This window comes from Lepidochelys olivacea, assembly GCF_965140295.1.
Source record: "Lepidochelys olivacea isolate rLepOli2 genome assembly, chromosome: 2".
Classification (NCBI taxonomy): Eukaryota; Metazoa; Chordata; order Testudines; family Cheloniidae; genus Lepidochelys; species Lepidochelys olivacea.
In genome coordinates, this window is record NC_140412.1 from 260473298 (window position 1) to 260495441 (window position 22144).

The following is a 22144-nucleotide window of genomic DNA, read 5'->3' on the forward strand; positions in this document are numbered from 1 at the left end:
GAAACAAGACCTCTGCCAGGGCTGTAACTAGGGCGGGGCGAGCAGGGCAGGAACCCAGGGCACAAAGCTGGGGGCAGCGTCAGTTGAACAGAGGGTGCTCAGCCCACCTGCAGGATTGGGCCCAGCAGCATCAGCCAGAGTGTTCAGCCTGCCCCCCTTCCCCGAATACTGGAAAAATTCCATGAACTCCAACTTAGGTCCCTAGCTTCCGTTTTAAAGTAAGCAAGTGTCATTTCACATTTGAAAAATTGAAGGCTGTATACTAATTGGAAGTTGTGGAGCACATGATTGCTACAAGTAGAAGAAAGTACGGCCACGAAGCATCTCTGGGCTTAGCGTGGCCCAGCTGAAAGTTAAAATGGTAAACAACTAAAGATTGCCACAGACCAAAAGGTTACTTAAGGACCCATAGCTGAAAATATGGGTCACTAAAGGCTACAGAGTAGAAGCTAAAGGTTACTGGAGGTTATTGAAACTGCGGGGCGCACACACCAAGCAAAAATAGGCTAAAAGTAAAACGTGAGACTGAAGGGTCAGATCTTGGAGCGTGCTCAGTAAAGGTCTCGCTGCTGATAGAACAGTGTATCAGGCAGTCAAATGAGGTAGCTGAGAGAGAGACCGGACAGCTGACTGAGCAGGCAGAAGAGCTGCTGGAAGGATGGAGAGCGAGAGACGACCTTCAGGGGTTCTGAGGGGAGAGTGACGGTTTAGAACCCTGAGGAGAACACTGCTGAAGAGAGCACCCACCGCAGCCGCCGCGTCACCAGCAGCCGTAGCAGCCACAGCGCCATAACAGCACCAGCTCCACCCGTAACATCTACGGCAGCGAGACAAATAACGAACGGAGGAAGTAAGCTTGCTATTAAATTACACTATACAGCGTAGCATAGCGTAGTAGTCGTAGTATTATGTGTGTGTGTGAATGAAAGTTTATTCATTGCAATTTTCCTATATGAACCTTAAAGTACCAAGTCAGCACTGCTGTCAGAGCTGTTACAAACTGGCCACCTATAGCGGATTGTATCTATGTAGTATCATTTGAACTGTGCATCATTGCAGTTCAGATTGCCCAAACTTGCAATGTGGAATTATGTCTGACATTTACATTTAGGTTATATATAGTGTAGTAGAAATTATTTAGTTATATTAATAAAAAGAGTATTGCAGGGAGTGCCTCGGGGAGCGTCTCATGGCAGCCAGGCTCCACAGGCAGGGGTCTGACTTCAGGAAGTGTCCACTGAGCAACTTTGGGCAGGGGCAAGAGTGCATCAGGAACATAGCTTTGAGCTGTACTGCCCACCCTACCTGGGGAGCAACCAGACACGTGTTGGGGGGGGGTCTGGACATTGGGGGGACAATCCCAGGGGGGTAGGGTGATGGGGAGCATTCCCTGGGTGGGGGATTGGGTGCCCACACCAGATGTGAGGGTGCCCCATATCAGGCAGGACTCCCCATCTTTGCAGCCGCACTCTCCAGGTGCTCAGCCCAGCCATGCTGCCAGTAGCAGCACAGAAATCAAGGTGGCAATACACCATGCTATATGCCACCCTTGCAGTAAATTAATTAACGTTAACAATTAATGTTTTGACTTATTTTGCTAATTTAAAATGACGGTGGTAGACATTTGCCAATGTTGAAATGAAAGGTACTGTGCTGATTTGAATAAAACCTCGTTTTTTAAAATCGATGTACAGGTAGTATATATATTGTGTGGATGTGGCCCACATAACACAGTAAGCTGCATATGTGGCCCACAATAGTAAATAGGTTGAGAACTATTACCTCATAACCACTAGTGGCAGCCCCTCTGTCTCAGTCCCCAACACCACATTGCATCTCTCTGGAGGAAGGCAGCCACAGAAATACTGATCCAGTTTGGGAGCTTTTCCAGAAGGTGGTAGAGAAGCTGGAGATAATGATGTTTTGTCTCTGAGAAGTTGGCAGCTAAAAATCGTAACAAGACACCATGCCCGATGGACCCACTCTTTTAAATAGCCCCAATTAGTGTTTCAGCTCTGCATCAGGTCCACTTAGAGAAGCACAAAGAGCTGCAACCTCCTGATTATGATCATAGAAATAGAGTGTTTTCTTCCACTGAGCTCCAGGAAAAAAACATCAATAAAGCTAACAAAGGAGAAGTCTACTACTCTCTCAATCAGGAGATGAGGAAGGCAGGGGCCAAGGGAGAAGGAAATAGCTACTAGACGGACTCCTGGAGGACAAGGTCTACTCCCATCTTCTCCTCTGGTTTCTGCAGACTCCTCCCCAACATATCAGCTTTGCAAATGCCCATGTTCAGGATTATAGGACCTACTTCAAAAGCAGTATGGAGTCAGGTAGTGATAGACAATTACATCAGCAAGCAGTCTGGTGGCTCACTATGCTCTCCTGTATGCAGAGGCACTAAGTATCTGGGACTGCTGTATTTGTCACAATGGTTAGCCTGTGGCCCTATATTTGATTTGGCAGAGGAAAACAATGTACTTGCAGATCATTTCAGGAGAAACAGCACTCAGATGCATACATGGTCCTTAAAGGACAGGCTGGTTCAGACCAACTCCTGCAGCTGGGGTCAACCATTTGTGGTCCTGTTCACAATGAGGTCCAACAAGAAGTGTTGCCTCTTCTGTTCCAGAGTGGGCGGTGTTAGTATCCCTATCAGACCCTTCCTTTCTTTTTGCACTTCGGAAGAGTTTTGATACATGCTTTTCCATTGATCCACAAGGCAGTAAGAAAGATACAACAGGACAGGGTAAGGATGATTCTTCTTTGAGTGCTTACTCATCCATTCCACATTAGGTGTGTGCATGCCACATGCACCATTACTGGAGATTTTTCCCTCAGTGGTATCTTCTGGGATGGCAATAGTGCCCTCCGGAGCCGCACGCTCATGCACCAGTATAAGGGACACCAATGGCCATGAACCCTGTCAGTTTCTTCTTACTGCCCGTGATGGATGCTGGAAAAGGTTGGAATTGGAAAAGGTTCAGAAAAGGGCTACAAAAATGATTAGGGGTATGGAACGGCTTCCATTTGAGGAGCAATTAATAAAAGTGGGACTTTTCAGCTTGGAAAAGAGACGACTAAGGGGGGGATATGATAGAGGTCTATAAAATCATGACTGGTATGAAGAAAGTAAATAAGGAAGTGTTATTTACTCCTGCTCATAACAAAAACTAGGGGTCACCAAATGAAATTAATAGACAGCAGGTTTAAAACAAACAAAAGGAAGTACAGTATTCTTTTCACACAATGCAGAGTCAACCTGTGGAACTCCCTGCTGGAGGAGGATGTGAAGGCCAAGATTATAACGGGGTTCGAAACAGAATTAGATAAGTTCATGGAGGGCAGGTCCATCAATGGCTATTAGCCAGGATGGGCAGGGATGGTGTCCCTAGCCTGTTTGCCAGAAGCTGGGAATGGGCGACAGAGGACGGATCACTTGATGATTACCTGTTCTGTTCATTCCCTCTGGGGCACCTGGCGTTGGCCAAGTGTCAGAAGACAGGATACTGGGCTAGATAGATCTTTGGTCTGACACAGTATGGCTGTTCTTATGACCCCTCTTGCTTCAGCAAGTCTTCCCCGTGGTTTTTGGACTCTAATTCTTTGTTGTTGTTTTAAACATAGTTTTTAGTGTATATAGATATCGTAGTTAGAGCAGTATAAAGTCATTGTCTGTATGAAATTTTAGTTTGTACCAACTTCGCTAGTGCTTTTTTATGTAGCCTTTTGTAAAACTAGGCAAATATCTAGATGAGTTGATGAACCCCTTGGAAGACCTCTGCATACCCCTAGAGGTACACGTATCTCTGGTTGAGAACCACTGATCTAGAGTATCCATCTGTTTAGGGAAGAGGCCCTCTGTACATAGACAATTATAATGTGCAGCACATCAAGTAAAGGTACCTTAACAGAAAAGTGAAATGGAAGTTGTTTTTTGGCTTGCATGAGACAGCAAAATGTGGCACGCCAACCTTGATTTCATTGTGATACTCTGAAATTCATCTTAATGCATGTTTTATTATGCATTTTTTCTACAATGAACTATGAAAAAATGTTGTATTTGACTCCCTTAAACTCATCTCAGAATTTGTAATAGAAAATGTATAACAGCCTACATATAGTGTTCATGTTTTACTAAGGTCTTACAAGGGTATTTCCACTGCTAAATGCTCCCACCTCAACAGAAGCTGCCAAGGTAGAAAAATTCAGCTTTCATATTATCTTACTAGTTGCTGGTGTTTGAAAAGTGAATCATATGCTGCTACAATATGATTGCAAACAATCTCTCTACTCTGTATTTGGCACTGGTGGGACTGCTGCCACACTACTGTGAGTAGTTCTGGTGCCCACAATTCGAGAAGGATGTTGAGAAACTGGAGAGGGTTCAGAGAAGAGGCATGAGAATGATCAAAGGATTAGAAAATATGCCACATGAGAGACTCAGATATCGATCTATTTAGTTTAAAAAGAGAAGCTAAGAGGGTAATTTGATTACAGTCTAAGTATCTACATGGGGAACAAATATTTGATACTGGGCCCTTCAGTCAAGCACAGTTATTCCAATGGCTGGAAATGAAGCTAGATACATTCAGCCTGCAAGTAAGCCATAGATTTTTGCCAATAATGGTAATTAACCACTGGAACAATTTACCAAGAACCATGGGGGATTACCCATCACTGACAATTATTAAATCAAGATTGAATGTTTTTTTCTAAAATTTAGACTCTAAGAATTATTTTGGGGAAGACTTATGGCCTATTTTATACAAAAGATCAGACTACATGAACACAGCCATGCCTTCTGGCCTTGGTATCTATGATATTGTTCCTTTAGGATGCCTCCAAGAACTTTAATAGCTTCATATTGTCATACATAGTAAGCTTACCTCTAAACTCTAATGCCAATGTTGACATTTAAATGTGGATCTAGAAAAGTGCTCACTAAAATGAACAGGCAAATTTTCATTAAATATGTTAGTAAATAATTTAGAAAATCTTGGGTAAACTGAGATTTGAGTATTATGATCTCAAGTTGAGAATGGTTTTCTTGGAATCTGATGTTTACAATATATTGAACTTTAACAGAAATATTATGCACACTAGTTGCATGCTAAATGTTAACACAAGAGCTCTTTTCAGTTGCATGAAAAATCTACTTTCTCACAGAGGGGAGGAGTTCTCTGGCCATCTCTGATGACACACAGTCTCCATGGCAACAAATCCATGACAACGCAACAGAGGAGGGTACTGCAGGCTGCAATTTGAGCTGTCTGCTTCAGGAATGCAGTGGTTAATGGCTGTACGGAAGAGCTAGGAAGTCAGCAAATTTTAATGACCAACTTTGATCAAGTAAAGAACAACCCTGTATGTTTTGGAATAAAATGGATAACTCTTTTGTGGAAGAAGTGGCTGCATCTTTGGTTAGAGAATTTCTCAGCAGAAAGGTAATTTTGTCTCATTTTGCTTCAGTCAATGCATGAGAGACCCTAGCAAAACAACACATGAACACACACACACACCCCGCCAATGAAAGAGATTAAGGGATGCTTGGAGAGGGGAGGGAAAGGGAGAGGAAAGACTTTTTCCAGTTTTTGGGTGCTTGTATTTACACTGTAACAAGCTATTAGAATAAAAACAGTAGACTACATTTCCCATAAGGCATTTCTTTAACAGTAACACTTCTGAATACGGAAGTTGGGTTTTATCTAGCTTAAGAAACATGACTTTGGAAATAAAAATCTGTTTTGTTGAAAATGCCCCCATCAACACTTTAAAAAGGTTATGGAATATTTCTGGGGGCTACTGGGAAGTGTCCATTCTGATACTGTCTAAATATTAAGTTTTCCAAACCTAATAGAGATCAAGCAGTCGGAATGGATGTGGGGAACAGGGGAATACAGAGAAACAGTACAATCATGAATTACACATAGGGGACTGATTTCATGGTTGTAAAAAAATCCCATTCTAAATTTATTTAATTTTCAAACATTCATGCAGATCCCTCTGGAAAGTTTCAGATATTAAAGGGAAAACTGAAATCCTGATAAGGGTTAATTGAAAAACTAGTTTTTCTGGAAGCCCCATTTAAAAAAGCTACTCCATGTAAGGCATTATCATCCACTCTAAATAATGTTCTTGCTGCTCATACCAAACTTAGGGTCAGAAATAAAACAAAAATCCATTTTCAGAATCATAGAATGATAGGACTGGAGGGGACCTCGAGAGGTCATCTACTCCAGCCTCCAGCACTCGTGGCAGGACTATTATCCATCCCTGACAGGTGTTTGTCTAACCTGCTCTTAAAAATCTCCAGTGATGGAGATTCCACAACCTCCCTAGGCAATTTATTCCAGTGCTTAACTACCCGGACAGTTAGGAAGTTTTTCTAATGTCCAACCTAAACCTCCCTTGCTGCAATTTAAGCCCGTTGCTTCTCATCTTATCCTCAGTGGTTAAGAACATTTTTTTTTCCTTCTCCTTGTAACAACCTTTTATGTACTTGACAACTGTTATCATGTCTCCTCTCAGCCTTCTCAGAGTTAAGGCCCTAGTTGGTAGGGATTATAGAAAGCCCCACATTCATACATCTTTGTACTATCCACTCTTCACCTCATAATATTCTCCATCTGCACCCCAGCCTATTAGAGCTATAATTTTAGTATATGGGTTGAGATAGTTAGGATTCCAGGATCCAGATGCTGTTGCCATCCATGGGAATTAGTTTAAAACAAGTTTTAATTCTCTATTTGTCTTATGCTACCAACTCTTTGTTTCAAAGTACAACAGAAGTTATCTGCCAGGATGACATTGTACCAAGATGTTCCGGTAAAAATATTGCATTGCTTTTTAGATTAGACATGTACATAGAACACATAGCGAACCACTATCAAAATTATCAGTTTAAACTGAGCAGTGGGATGATGGCAGAATGGGCAAATACAAGACTTGCTTCAAGGTCCTTCATATCCAAAACCTAGCACTTGTGCCAGATTCAGCTCCTGGAATTTATTCTGCCATTAAGCAAGGGACACACTACAATTGAAAAGAGGCTGCTTTTATTTCATTTCTGCCATAGTGCTTTTTGTGTGTTCATGTGACTTTCTATGGCGCTATTTCATAGCTCAGAAGCACGGTGTCTGCAGCAGAGAATCATTCACTAGCAGTTTTGCCACACATCTTTGTGACTGAAGCCAGCCACCTTAACTCCTTAAAGCAGTCTCTCAGCGTAACTATCAAGTAGGAATTTCATGTCTCATGAGAGCAAAGTAATTTGTTTTGCTGGATTTAGCTTCAACCTTCCCATTCATGGGTTCTAGCCCACGAAAGTTTATGCCCAAATAAATGTGTTAGTCTCTAAGGTGCCACAAGGACTCCTGGTTGTTTTTGTTAATACAGATTAACATGGCTACCACTCTGAAGTCTTCCCATTGTTTACACTAAAATTGGGATTCTTCTCCAAACCTAGCATTTCAGGGCAACTTTGTATGGAGTCTTTCTAAAGTAGAGATTTTATAAGATATTCAGGTGTAGAGCTAATATTTGAATCTTGTCCTGGGACTGCTCTTAATCATTTTTGTGTAATCTTTCAACTCAACCTGATTCATAAGTTCACTAAGTAGTTTAGAAAGAGACTTCATATAACTAAAAGTGGTGCTTTGGTTCTCTTAACTGGAGAAAACCACAAGAGTACTGTAGAAGTATACATTTTGAAATTTTGGATTGGTTTTTAGCCTGCTTTAAGGTCTCTTCAGATCAAGCCCAACATTTTATGTTCGACAAAAGATAATACATTACAAAGCAGATTCAAGTTATTATTTATTAATGGTCAAATACTTTCTGAAAATACCCAACAGCTTGTGCAACACAGGAAGAATACGAGGCCTTCCAGACAGCCATTATCAGATGTCATGCATGCCTGATTGACCTTTGAACATACAATACAGCTTTGTTTTCTACAAATATAACGAGACCTAATCAGTGGAAGTGTTTAGACTATAAAAACATAAGCTACTGTTTCAGATACATGTTATAAACTCATAGCATCCTCTTAAAGATTTTCAACTGCTGCCTAATTATTCTGGGACTTTATATTCACAACAGGCCCAGTTTTCACTGGTAATATTGGCTGCCCCATCAGATATTAATGAGATTCTGAAGTTCAGCACCTATGAAAAAGTCAAGCCACTGGTGTACATATTTCATAACCAAGCTTTATTGATTTTTTATATATTGTAAGCATATAGATTTTATTCCTGACGTAAAAGTACTGTAGCCATGTTTTAAGCATCACCTTGGATAATGTAACCATTGTGCTTGCAGTCTTCCCTTGATTAGTTATAAAAGAAGTTTAGATAATATAGCAATAGTTAAATTATCTAAGACAATAGTAGGAAGTTTAAGCACCACTGCTGTATGTGCTGTAGCAATTATAGCAAGCTTCAAATTAGGTATGACCTATTGAATAAAGATGTTGTAAACTTTAAAGTTGTACAGTTTCCTGCGGTATGTCTAAAATTGACATTTCTTCCCTTGAGGGTTTAAAAAAGACAAGTGCCATTATGGACAGAGAATTTCCACGTACTGCACTTAGCATCAACAATAGAAATGAACTGCGAAATGTTTTGCATCTACAATCTTTGTACAAAGAAAACAAGGTAAGGGAATTTTCACTTTTGTACTTAAGTGCCAGAAGTCAGCATCACCAACAGTTGTATGTTATTACATGTTAAAAGCAATCTTAAAAAAACTGGTCAGACAAGAATCATCATTATGGGGTTACTTTAAAGTGCAAAGAGCTTTTAGCTGGACTTACTACGTGTCATTTCCCATTACTGGTTGTAAAGAATAGACCTGATCTACATTTTGACTTTAAGGAGGGGCTGAGATAATGAGGTTGTGTAAGTTGCATAGCACAAGGTTAAGGGCTGGAGATGGAACACTAACTCTTATTACAACTTCAGTCTACATAAACGTTATTTAGAGTAGGGAGCAGTTAATTTTCCATCAGAGATTATTCACTTTTAGTGTACCCATTTTCCAAATGAAGTTTTTTGTACACCAGAATCTAACCCAGACAGAATGGATAGTAAGCATCATCTTGAGTGAGAATTGAACAAGAATGCAACATTGCCTGGTTTTACAGGCACTGTTATCAGATCATGCTTTCAAAACATTTTGTAAAACTAAGCCTTTGCCACTTATGGGCATTGTAGAGAATACATTTTTATTTATTTTTCGGTAAGAGTAGGTGTGTTAGCACTGCTGTCCTAACTATATTTCAGTTCAGGTAATTTTACCTACCCAAGTTTCTCCTGCATTTTTATGGGTATATCATGTTCAGCTACTTCACTTGTCCCAAAATACTGTATTGTGCTTCTGTATGTGGTAGCCTTGTTCAACTACAGATGTTGCTGGAAACATTAAATGGTATACATGTAAATTGGTTTAGGATACTTTCGAACAATATATACTATGTAAAATGAGTGGCAATTATCCTGGTATAACCATAATTATGTTAGGTTTGGTTTTACTTTTAATGCTCAGCTTTGTACGGTTACACAGTGTAGTTTTTTACTGGTTTCGAAGGACATATGTTTTGTTCAGTACCTTTTCCTTGTTACGTTTACACAGAAGTGGTTGACACCCAATATTTCTGACTTTCTTTTAAAACCAACATTTGAGAAATGTAGTTCAACATGCATGATTACATTTACTTATATCTAATTGGATAGCTAATGCTAGCTGCAGAACTAAAGATTTTTTTTGCCAGAAAAACAGAACAGAAATCAGAAGTTTGAGTTATTATTGCATGTATAATATTCTAGTTAGTTCAATCCCCTATGGTCAGTTTCCCAAGGAGTAGTTTCTTACTGGAATAAACATATCACTTTAGTAATTTCTTTGGATATTGTATTAAGAAATATTTTTAAATATGAAGCCAAGAAAAAAGGACTGGAGAAGGAATGTTTTGTTTCACTGTCTGCCTATTCTGTTTTAATCTTCTGACTCTTTAAGAATCTTTAAGGTGTAAAATAAACTGGATCTCTGACTACTCAACATTCCTTAATATTTTCCTGAATCATACCATTTATGAACTAACATGACTTTATATGTGCAAAACCCCTCAGTGCATCCTAAAAGACCATGAGCCGGTTTAAATTGCTGCACTGTAAAACTAAAATGTTTCTCAATCTTCTGTTTTAACTAAAGTTAACTGGAGACTTTCAATAGTTGTGAAGCAACGTATTCCCTCCTCCTCCTCTCCAGGCAAAGGAGAATCCACTGAAAACAATTCTTGAAGTTATCACCAATTATTTTCTTGAACATTTTGGGACCACCAGATGCATCACAAGTCCTGTAGCTTCAGTTCCACAAGCTAAGAGCTCACAGTCTAGGTGTATAGAAACATCACTAGTTAATGACTACTCAGATGAAGACATGCATGGCAGAACAACTGTGTCTGATGCAAGTAAAACTGAAGTTTACAGGTATAGTTCCATTTTACTTTATGTAAGTATGTATGCAGTCTAATCCCTACATTCAAAATTACAAATATAAAGAGGTTTCAGTTTTTACATTCAGTTTTGTCACCTTTTCTTAGGTGCCTTTAACTTGCCACACTATTAAAAGGGGTACTATGATCAATATAGGTAAATATATTCTAAATTGAGACCATCCTCTTAATTATGTGCTCCTTGAGATTTGTCTTAGGGTGCCCTCTGCTATCATACTTGGTGTTTGACAATCTCTCTAGCCTACATCTTCATTCTGCTGTACAAGGGGTTCTGAGCTATTATACCAGATGTTTGAGAAAGTTCAGTATGAATGCATGCCTTTAAATGAGTGGTGGGCAACCTGCGGCCAGTCCATCAAGGTAATCTGATAGCATGCCGTGAGACATTTTTCTGACGTTGACTGTCCGCAGGCACGGCCCCCCGCAGCTCCCAGTGACCACGGTTCGCTGTTCCGAGCCACTGGGAGCTGCGGGGGGGGGCTGTGCCTGCAGCTCCCAGTGACTACAGTTTGCCGTTCCTGGCCACTGGGAGCTACAGGGGGCCGTGCTTGCGGACAGTCAGTCAGCAAAATGTCTCATGGCCCACAATTAGATTACCCCGATGGGCCACAGGTTGCCCACCACTGCTTGAAGTAGTGATAAATCTCTAGGCAATAAATTCTCTTTTCTGTAACTAGAAATAGAGTACATAGGATCAGAACCATAAAAAAAGGCATGATAGTATTTGTTTCATCCCCACTAACTTAACAACTTCCAAGTATTTTAAGCCCATTTCTACCCAACTGTATATCCTGCAGTGTGGAGCTTGTACAAATCCTTTCTATGACTTACTTTTCAATATTAATGTCCCTTTGTTGTTCAGATGTTTATGTTTAGTTTATGCTAGATACTATGCTTCAACTGAACAGTTTTAGAAGCAGGTTCTTCTATTTGCTAGAGCAGTGGTTCTGAAACTTTTGTACTGGTGACCCCTTTCACGTTAACAAGCCTCTGAGTGTGGACCCCCCTTATATAGTAAAAACACTTTTTTATATATTTAACACCATTATAAATGCTGGAGGCAAAGCAGGGTTTGGGGTGGAGGCTGACAGCTTGTGACCACCCAGTAATAACCTTGCAACCCCTGAGGGGTCCCCAACCCCCACTTTGAGAACCCCTGGGCTAGATCAATTGAAGGCCCAGAGCCTCTGGCAATCTGAACCATGCTTGGCCCCTCGCTCCCATGGCTTTCAAGTCCTCTGTAGCTGCCCGTGCTTTACTCTTGGTTCCTTTAACAGGGTCAATGCGCGGGCAGGCTGAACAAACTGGATTTTTAAGCATGTTGCCCAGCTGCCTCTCAGCCAGCGATGACGCCTCACCCCAAACGAGGGAAGAGCCCTACAGACATGGCAGGTCTGCAGCAGTGTGAGGGAGGGAGATGTTGAAAGCAAACGCGTCCACCGCATCTCCCCCGCCCCTTCCCCCGCCCCCAGTGAGACAGTTTGAAACAAGGCGGCGCGAGCTCCCCTCCCCCACAGGCGGGCTTGCCCGCCAGCGGGGGCAGCCAGGGAGCTCGAGCCCTGCGGGCGCGTCTGAAACCTGCGCGCTCCGCTCTCGTGCAACACCTCCGTCGCGCAGGCGCAATGAAGCAGGCGACCGTTCTCTCCCACCCCCGCCGCGCGCGCGCGCACGCGCGCAAGGAGGCAGGACTGATTGACCAGCGAGCTCTCCGCTCCGGACGCAGGGCGGCCCCGACTGGCAGGAAGTGTGATGGCGCAGGTTCACTCTCTTTCTGTGTCTCGGTGGGACTCTATGACCCTCACCCTCCAAAGCCGCTGGGCTTGCGCAGTGTTTCCCTGGCGGAGGAGGGCAGGGAGGAGTGCCCAGCTGTTTTTAAAGAGGCACACCCACGTTCGTCTCTCCCCTCCCCAGTAGCATATGGTGGGGTTTCAGGGTGCAGCCAGGGGAGGGGTGACCCCACTGACATGCCTGGTCTCACCCCCCCCTTCTCTGTTGCTCCAAAGGTAGCTTGAGAAAGGTGAGTTGCCAACTCTCACAGGAGGTGGTGCTTTTTTTAAAAAAGCCCCAGCTCCAGGAGTCAAGTGATTACCTGAGACACTTAGCTTTCTTTACAGAAAGATTACACTTCTAGCCACTGTGGGTGCAGAGATAAGCTTGATGACATGACCCCAGTGTACTCTGAAAGCTCAGAAACCAGAAGGCAAAGAAAAAATAACACAATGTATTCACTTAAAAAATAATGATGGTTTGTTTTTGTGTTTTTGTTTTGTCAGGCTTGTGGGGTTTTTTTGGATTGCCTGACTCATGATTCTTGCATGCTTGGGGTTGGCGATGCTGAGCGTGGATGCATGTGGGAATGGAAGAAAGTAAATTGAGTGGGTGTGCCATAGAGGCATACATTGTGGGTTTGTGCTCAGGTGGTATAAATCAGTGTAGCTCTATTGACTGCAATGGAGCTGTGCCAATTTACACCAGCTGAGATTCAGCCCATTTGTATGTTGATCTCATTCCTACCTTTGAGTGGCCTTGGACGGGATGTGAATAAAGATGGGGATTTCTCCATCCCATCTTTAATACCAATGGGGCTGCAGATCTCTGTCAGTGGGGACAGTGGGATGCATATTGGCCCATGCTCTGGCAACACAGAGGGGCTGCAAAGCTGCCGTAACAAGAAATGGCTTGCAGGACTGCCCACCTGGCTATGCTAAGCCCGTCCACTCCCCACAGAATGTCCAGGCACGAAGGAGTGTGGCTGGAGTATGCTACCTCCAGTGACCCCCGTAACCAAGTCAGCCCGCAGCAGCCAGAGGAGAAATGGTGCAATTACAGTGTAAAACGCCAGTGCCTGAGATGAGTCCTCATTTCAGCCTCCCTGAAAATTAAAAAAAAAAAAAAAAAAAAAAGTGAGACGGCACAGAATGAGAATTAGATTTTCTGTGCCAAGCGCTGGTTCCTTGAGTGATTATCTAATAACCATCTCTTATAGATACGTTTACCTCTTCACAGCCTTTAGAGAGGCTTTGACAAACTCTTAAAAACAGCCCCAGCATTTCACACATGGGCCAGATTTTTAGAGGTAGTTAGGTACCTAAAGTTGCAGATAGATGCCGAATGGGATTTTCAAAAGCACGTAGGCACCCATGGAGCTTCAGTGCCTTGGCGCTTTTGAAAATCCCACTAGGTACTTATCTGCATTATTAGGTGCCTAAATACCTTTTAAATCAGGCCCACTGTGCCCTTTGCCAGCCAAGAGTTTCATGGCCCTGATTCACAAGTCATTGTCCCTAGCACCTCTAGAACTTCCATGTATCCTTTCTGTATACTGTGCCCTTCCCTATTGCGCAATATTTTGGTTGCTTTTAAAAGCAACTGTTTAACTATTTAAAAGGTATATTTTATAACACAACATATTTTTTAACTTCATGGAACTTGCTGCTGAAGGATCCTAATGATGAAAATAGTTAATTAGAAAAAAAGGTTTAAAAGGTTAGATATTTATATGAACATGCTAACCACTTAATGTTTTAGCCTCTGCAGTTACATTAGCTGGGATACAAATTATATTGGTACTAATACTCATGCATCAGGGCATAAATTGCTCACCAACTATAGTCAGGAAGTACAATCCCCCCATGATATACCATTTGGGTTGCACAATACTGTAGATCAGAGGTTCTCAAACTGTGGGTCGGGACCCCAAAGTGCATCGTGACACTGTTTTAATGGGGTCGCCAGGGCTGCCATTAGACTTGCTGGGGCCTGGGGCTAAAGCTGAAGCCCAAGGGCTTCAAGCCCTGGGTGGCAGGGCTCAGGCTTCGGCTTCACCCCAGGGTGGCAGGGCTCAGGTTACAGACCTCCCACCCCCACCCAGGGCTGAAGCCCTTTGGCTTTGCCCCCCCCCCCACCTGGGGCAGCAGGGCTCGGGTAGGCTCAGGCTTCGGTCCCCACTCCTGGGATCATGTAATAATTTTTATCAGAAGGGGGTCACAGTGCAATGAAGTTTGAGAGCCCCTACCATAGATGCTTTATGGGGTTTTATACCTTCCTGTGAATCATCTGGAACTGGCTAAAGTCAGAGGGTGAAATTCTGGCCCCACTGAAGTCAATAGGAGTTTTGCCAGAATTTCACCTATCAACCAGATACTAGACTAAGGCCTAATCCTGCAAAGACTTACGTACATGGGTGACTTTACAATTTGAGTGCAATCCCCATTGAATTCAATGTGGCTACTCATACATAAAGATAAGCACCTGCATAAGTCATTGCAGGATGAGAGCCATATAGTATTCTTGCACATCCTATGTTTAAATAAGGAGTCAGAACTTTTGGCAATGTAATATTAGCAAGACACAAAAATCTAAGCCTCACAGAAACACATTACAAAATGTAAATCATAAGAATGAAATACTTTAAAAACATCCTTAACTTTAATCCAAAATCAGTGAGTCTCATTCCAAATGAGAGACTCTTGGCAAGCTTTGAAGGAATGGCAATGGTTAGGCTGCTGGTTTGCTGCGACCCCTGTCCATCATGCTGACCAATTTTGCCTCATTGTTTCCTGGTATTCCCCCCTCTGGCTATATCTGTCTTGTTTTATACTTAGATTGCAAGCTCTTTGGGGCAGGGACGATTAATCACGCTGTTAAACAATAATAGAAAACCATCTATGTAAATATTTGTGGATGTTCTCCTACATTTTCAAATATATTGATTTCAGTTACTCAACACAGAATACAAAGTGTACAGTGCTCACTTTATATTTATTTTTATTCCAAATATTTGCACTGTAAAAAAAACAAAAGAAATAGTATTTTTCCATTGCACTGTAGAGCCATCTCTTTATCATGAAAGTTGAACTTATGAATGTAGAATTATGTACAAAAAAACCTGCATTCAAAAACAATCAATGTAAAACTTTAGAGCCTACAAGTCCACTTAGTCCTACTTCTTGTTCAGCCAATCACTCAAACAAGTTTGTTTACATTTGCAGGAGATAATGCTGCCCTCTTCTTGTTTACAATGTCACCTAAAAGTGAGAACAGGCATTCACATGGCACTGTTGTATTCAGCACTAAAGATTCATATATCTCTTCATGCTTCAACCACCATTCCAGAGGACATGCATCCATGCTGATGATGAGTTCTGCTTGATAACGATCCAAAGCAGTGCAGACCAACGCATGCTCATTTTCATCATCTGAGTTAGATACCAGCTCCAGAAGGTTGATTTTCTTTTTTGGTGGTTCGGTTCTGTAGTTTCCACATCAGAGTGTTGCTCTTTTAAGACTCTTGAAAGCATGCATCACACCTTGTCCCGCTCAGATTTTGGAAGGCACTTAAGATTCATAAACCTTGGTTTGAGTGCTGTAGCTATCTTTAGAAATCTCACATTGGTACCTTCTTTGCATTTTGTCAAATTTGCAGTGAAAGTGTTCTTTAACAAACAACATGTGCTGGGTCATCATCCAAGACTGCTATAACTTGAAATATATGGCAGAGAATGTGGGTAAACAGCAGGAGATACACAATTCTCCCTCAAGGTGTTCAGTCATTAAGTAATTAATGCATAAGTTTTTTAACAAGCATCATCAGCATGGAAGCATATCCTCTGGAATGGAGGCTGAAGCAAGAAGGGGCATAAGAATATTTAGCATATCTGGCACGTAAATACCTTGCAATGCTGGCTACTAAAGTGCCATGCAAATGCCTGTTCTCACTTTCAGGTGATATTGTAAATAAGAAGCGGGCAGCATTATCTCCTGCAAATGTAAATAAACTAGTTTGTCTCAGAATTGTCTGAACAAGAAGTAGGACTGAGTGGATTTGTAGGCTCTAAAGTTTTACACTGTTTTGTTTTTGAGTTGCAGTTATATAACAAAAAGAATCTACATTTGTAAGTTGCACTTTCACGATAAAGAAATCGCACTTCAGTACTTGTATGAGGTGAATTGAAAAATACTGTTTCTTTTGTTTATCATTTTTAAAGTACAAATATCTGTAATAAAAATAATAATATAAAGTGAGCACTGTACACTTTGTATTCTGTGTTGTAATTGAAATCAATATATTTTAAAATGTAGAAAAACATCCAAAAATATTTAATACATTTCAATTTGTATTCTACTGTTTAACAGTGCGATTAAAATTGATTAATCATGATTAATTTTTTTGAGTTAATTGCATGAGTTAACTATGATTAATCGACAACCCTAATTACAAATAAGAAATAATAATAAATTAATTCTCACTGAAGACAGCTAATGGTTTAAAAGCTATTTAGGATTTTATACATACTTTCTCCATTAGGATATGGTATGTAGCACATTAAGATATCATAAAATTAAAATAATGATTTATTTAATTTATAATTCATTCCAGAAAAAGTGCAGGATTAAAAACTGAAGAGCTGTATGTAGACATTTTAAGTGATAAGCTATCATAGTCATATATAATTGCTAGATAATTCACAAGTAACTCAACCACGTTATTATTGTAATTTTTTATTGATAGTATTTGTGTATAATTTCATTTTAAATACCTTTCTTCCCTTGTAGATATGACATTGATGTTCCACGAGATAAAGTCATTCCATCGAAGAGACATCAACATAAAAGAGAGAAATCCAAGACTGTGGTAGAACCCAATAGTGGCTCATCCTCTGAAGGAGATAAAAAGTTAAAAAATAGCAGAGATGATTTGAAAATAACAGAAACTTCTGAGGAGATGAAGACCACAATGAGAGAGAAGCAAAAGTCCAGGTCTAGTCTCATTGTCAGAGGAATGATGGCTGGACCCACTGCAAGTTCACAAGAGGTGCTTTCCTGTACTTCTAGAGAGATTAAATAGAGGGTTAGAGTTATAGATTTCTACATTATATTTGCTAGTAAAGACATTTAAATATAACATGCAGATTGTTTTTGTATGTTAAATTACTATATTTACAGTTTGTAGTAGAGCAGTAATTTAAGGAAGCAACTATAGTTAGTAATTTAAGGAAATCTTTTAGATGATTTAGAACCATCAGCAATCATCACATTGTATAATAACTAACCTATACAACTCTCTGATCTTTGATTACACCATGTATAGTTATTGTTTATTTTCCATTCTCATTACCTTTTATTTCTTTAAGACTGGAATTTTCAAGGGTACCTAAGGGAGTTAGGCACTCAAATCCCAATGAATTTCTTTGGAAACCCCAGCCTAAATCAAAAACAGTTCTTGGTTCCAGCAATTAAACTTCAACTAACATTCTCATGTGTTTTGTACTTTACTGTTTCAGTGAGTATTCTTGAAAACCAGCACCAAGATTCATGTTTTTGGTTTTTCTCCCTATTCTGTTTTTTTATGTCAATGGGAGTTTTGCCTGAGTAAAGAGTGTAAAGTTGGACCTATGATCATTAGCAATGGAAAAACTCACACGATCAGTTTGAGTAATTTCTCAGATGCACGTAAAAGTTTGTGTGTGTATCTGAACTTGTCTAAACCACTTTGGTCTGGAAATAGGACTGGATACTTTCCTGTACTTCCTGGTTTCATCTGAGCTGGGTAAAACCTCAACAACAAGCTTTTGTGAGCTATTTCATTTCTGATCCTGGATGACAAGAAGGAGTGCCTGAAAATGCACAACAATTAAGACACCAAAAAAGTTGATCCTTATTATTTATTTATTTATTATGTTGTAGCACCAAGTAGCACTAATCATGGGCCAGGTGGACCCCACCCCAAGTGACTTACCATATAGTTCTGGCTTGATATTGGCCAAATTTTGGTTGAAGATGCAAGTCAGTTCTTACTGTTATTATCCAAACAGGCTCTCCCCCATCCCTAATAACAGAATAAACTGCATATCCCAGTAGTTAGACTAATAGGGGCTTCTGCTTTCTTGTGTGTTTGTTTAAAAAGGCTGAACATTGAATCTGGTATTTTCTTTATTTACAACTTATTCTAGGATTTAGTAAAAAGGAGGCTTCTGAAACGATCCTCTGGCATAAATAGCACAATGCAATTCAAAGGGGAAGATCATCAGAAAAAATCTTCAGAGATGCCAACTAGTGATTTTCAAGAGATTAAAGGAACTTCCACAGAGTCCGTGAGTTACCTTTCATCACACAATGCCAGTGCTCTGAAAGTAGATATGGAATTTTCATCAAAGATTTCATCAAACTCATACACAAGTTCAGTCAGTGAGAAGCTAAGACATACGCCCAAAGACACAGCTGATCCACTTGCCAAACTCTTATCGGAAAGAGAAAGAACCAAGGTTGAAGAAGGGAAACCAATGGCAAGCTCTGATATAGACACCAGTGAAAAAACCATCAAATTAAATGTTCTTCACAGACATTCAGAAACTGAAAGAGAGAAGAGAGAAAGATCTCCCAAAAACAATGAGAATCGGTTATCAGGACGCAGGTAAGACTGTTGGGTATCTTTGAAGAATATCTGTAAAACTACTGCACTGAAGAGTTCAGGAAGTGTTGTAGTTAACTAATATTGATTTGTGCAGGAAGCCTACATATGATTTTCATTTAGCTCAGAGGCACAAAAGGAGGTGCTCAAGAAAGACACCTCTTATGCATTAAGAACTAGCACTGATGAGCTTTGGATTGTGTTAAGATGGTGAATAAGAAAGTATGATACATCTCTTCACATAACCTAAGAACCAGGGCTCACCCAATGAAATTAATAGGCAGCAGATTTAAAACAAACAAAAGGAAGTATTTCTTCACACAATGCACAGTCAACCTGTGGAACTCGTTGCCATGGGATGTTGTGAAGACCAAAAGTATAGCTGGGTTCAAAAAAGAATTAGGTAAGTTCATGGAGGACAGGTCCATCAATGGCTGTTAGCCTCTGTTTGCCAGGTGCCGGACTGGACAACAGGGGATGGGTCACTTGATAATTGCCCTGTTCTGTTCATTCCCTGTGAAACATCTGGCACTGGCTGCCATTGGAAGACAGGATACTGGGCTAGATGGACCATTGGTCTGACTCAGTATGGCTGCTCTTGTGTTTTTATGAACTGAGTCCTGTTGCATCTGAGAAGTATGAGAATATGGTCTCCGTGTCCTCATGTAAAATGAGGGAATATAGAAGGTGATCTTCAAGTCTCTAAGAGGGAGAGAGAGAGCTTCCTTAACCCCAAAAACATATTGATGGCTTTCCCTCTCCTTCCACCCTTATATGTCACTACCTTCACATGGATTATAAACTCTTCAGTGCAGGATCTGAGGTATTTTATACATAGGAGCTTTGTACAGCTCGTAGCACATTGGGACCTTGATGCTGATCCATGCTTCAGGGCGCTAATGTGAAGTAAATACACATTGTCTGAATGGGGCTGTGATCTTGATTAGGCCTTGGAATAATGCAGGGCTATAGTGCATCAGGTTTAAGCAGGCTGATTTCTGAACATATTAGGATGCTTTATATCTGAGCAGCAGAAGAGGAAAAGGCTGGAGATAGTGTTGTTTTTTCCCTTTCAAGTGATGCTAGGACAGGTTGTCTTTAAGAGTTATCTTGCCTGAAGTTAGAATGAACTTGGCTAAAAGTTTCTAATTTTGGTCTCCGTCTTCATTGGCCCATTGATTATAGCAGTCTATAATTAGGTGCATAAATAAGTGGCCTGAATTGCAATAGAATAAGTGCATAAATAAGTGGCCTGAATTGCAATATTCAGTCAATAGAAATTGAGGGTGGTCAGCACCTCTTAAAATGAGGAGACTTGGGTAGGTGCCTTATTGGGGGTATAGAAGAGTAGCATTAGGCACCTGGTTTGAAAATCTTAGACTGAATGTAATACTGGTTATTAAAAGAGTAGGTTTAAAACCAAAACACTGAGGATGACCTGATCACTATTCCAAACTGCAAACTTAAATTCTCTCTTTTGGTTTATTTGGTTTCTGTATTTAAATTCTGCAACCTAATGAGTATGGGGCACTGTTAACATCCATGATAGTATGTTAGGTCCCTCCACCTTCCTTTTCAGTGGACTGGAGGAAGCAGCGAGCAAGGGACTGACTTAAGCTGCATGGAGACCAGCGTGGCACTTTTCTCTTCCTGGGAGCCAAAACACATTTGCAGAGGCTGTTGGATTTCCTCCCCTTTCCTCTTCCTTCACCTGCATGACACCGTTATTTGTTCATGTTAGCAGGCTTCATCTGAGTGATACGGATTGCTGAACAACCTGTCAGAACACCGTCTTCAAGGTCCCAGCATCCCAAGAGGTTTACAGTAGATGGCCAAAAAAAGCCATTATGTCACGAGTAAGAAAAAATAAGTATTCTGCACTACCAGAAAGAATTGTTTTAGGGAATACAGGGTGAAAAGAGTGAGTATGTTCCCAATACTGATGAAATAACAGGAGTATAGCAGATTATTTATCACCGCTTTGCATTGTAGCACAGGGCTGGCTCAAACCGAGCAGGAGGTTTTGTTCAAACAAATCGTTTGTAATACCTCCATGCAGCTGCTGCTGGGCCTCGCAGCACCTACCATGCTAAATCAGCACCTGTGGGACAGAGACGAAAAGCAGTAGCTGTGCTGAAAGGAATTGACTCCCCATGCACAATCCTGCACAATGTATGTATGTCACTGAGCTAAAACAGCTTTGATTCCTCTGATGGAATGAGCAGATTTCAGAAAGAACAGTGGAGGGAGCTGTTTCATAAACAGTCTGTCTAATCATTGCATTGGTATTAGTATCCTAAGACCTTGCTGACATAGGGCTCTCAGGCTGCTGCCCGGTGCTGAGAACTCTGGCCAAACCCAGCAAAGTGTGGAAGTACTGTGAGCACATGAGTATTCTCTTTGAAGTCAGGGGTCTGCTCCTGTGCTTAAAGTTAATCATATGCTTAAATGCTTTGCCAGATTTGGGCAGATTGTTTAGCACTTCAGTTGTAAACTTTTTTAGGTAGGGATTGTCTTTTTTGTTCCCTGTTTGTACAGTGCCTAGCATGACTGGGTCCTGGTCCATGAGTAGGGCTCATAGGTGCTGGAATAGTACAAATAATAAATAATAATAACTTTGCAGGATCTGTCTCAGAGAGTATAACAGTCGCTATTTATTGGGATCCAAAGTTCACTCTCTGTAACTCCCATGTAGTTCCATTGACTTCAGTGTTAACAAGGACAGATTTTGACCCTTCTCGATTAATATTTGAGATTTAGTTTAGGACTGATTGCAGCTGGTTCACCCGCAGGGTTTTGTAACCTTTTTCTTTTTTTCCCTTAGCAAAGTAAAGACATTCCAGTCTTATTTTTCATTCCTGTTTTCTTTTCCTTTTTCTGGCTAGCCATTTTCAAAGGTTCCTATTGTTATTCACCACCCCAGGCACCTTTTGTCTATATATGCACTTGGCAAAAAAAGAAGGCAAAACCACAGTGCTACATCAAAGGACTATCTGAATATCAATGAATAATGGCTGCTGACAGAGCAGACAAAAATAACTGTTTATAAAAATCTACTGAAGAAATATGGATTCCTCAATATTTGGGCTCCCACACTTAAGTAAAAGAGAAAGATGAACACCATGCTGTGTTTGCTGTTTTGTGAGTCATTATATCATTAATTAGTCTTAGACAAGGCAAGAATTGGGGGGCACAGGAGGCTATCTGTTAACTAA

General features: G+C 40.8%; 1 protein-coding gene across 2 annotated transcripts in view; it reads left to right on the forward strand.

Annotated features, from left to right (window-relative positions):
* The first annotated feature begins 5251 nt into the window (after positions 1-5251).
* The window catches only part of MINDY4 (MINDY lysine 48 deubiquitinase 4), a 91117-nt gene continuing 74224 nt past the window's right edge, over positions 5252-22144 (forward strand). Inside the window, exons 1-5 of one of the 2 annotated variants that reach the window (XM_084618342.1) lie at positions 5252-5450; positions 8541-8660; positions 10273-10493; positions 17075-17333; positions 18472-18932. In XM_084618342.1, the coding sequence (XP_084474468.1) occupies positions 5373-5450; positions 8541-8660; positions 10273-10493; positions 17075-17333; positions 18472-18932 (1139 nt within the window). In that variant the 5' untranslated portion in view covers positions 5252-5372. The remainder of the gene's footprint in view (positions 5451-8540; positions 8661-10272; positions 10494-17074; positions 17334-18471; positions 18933-22144) is intronic. The other variant, XM_084618343.1, reaches the window with a different exon arrangement.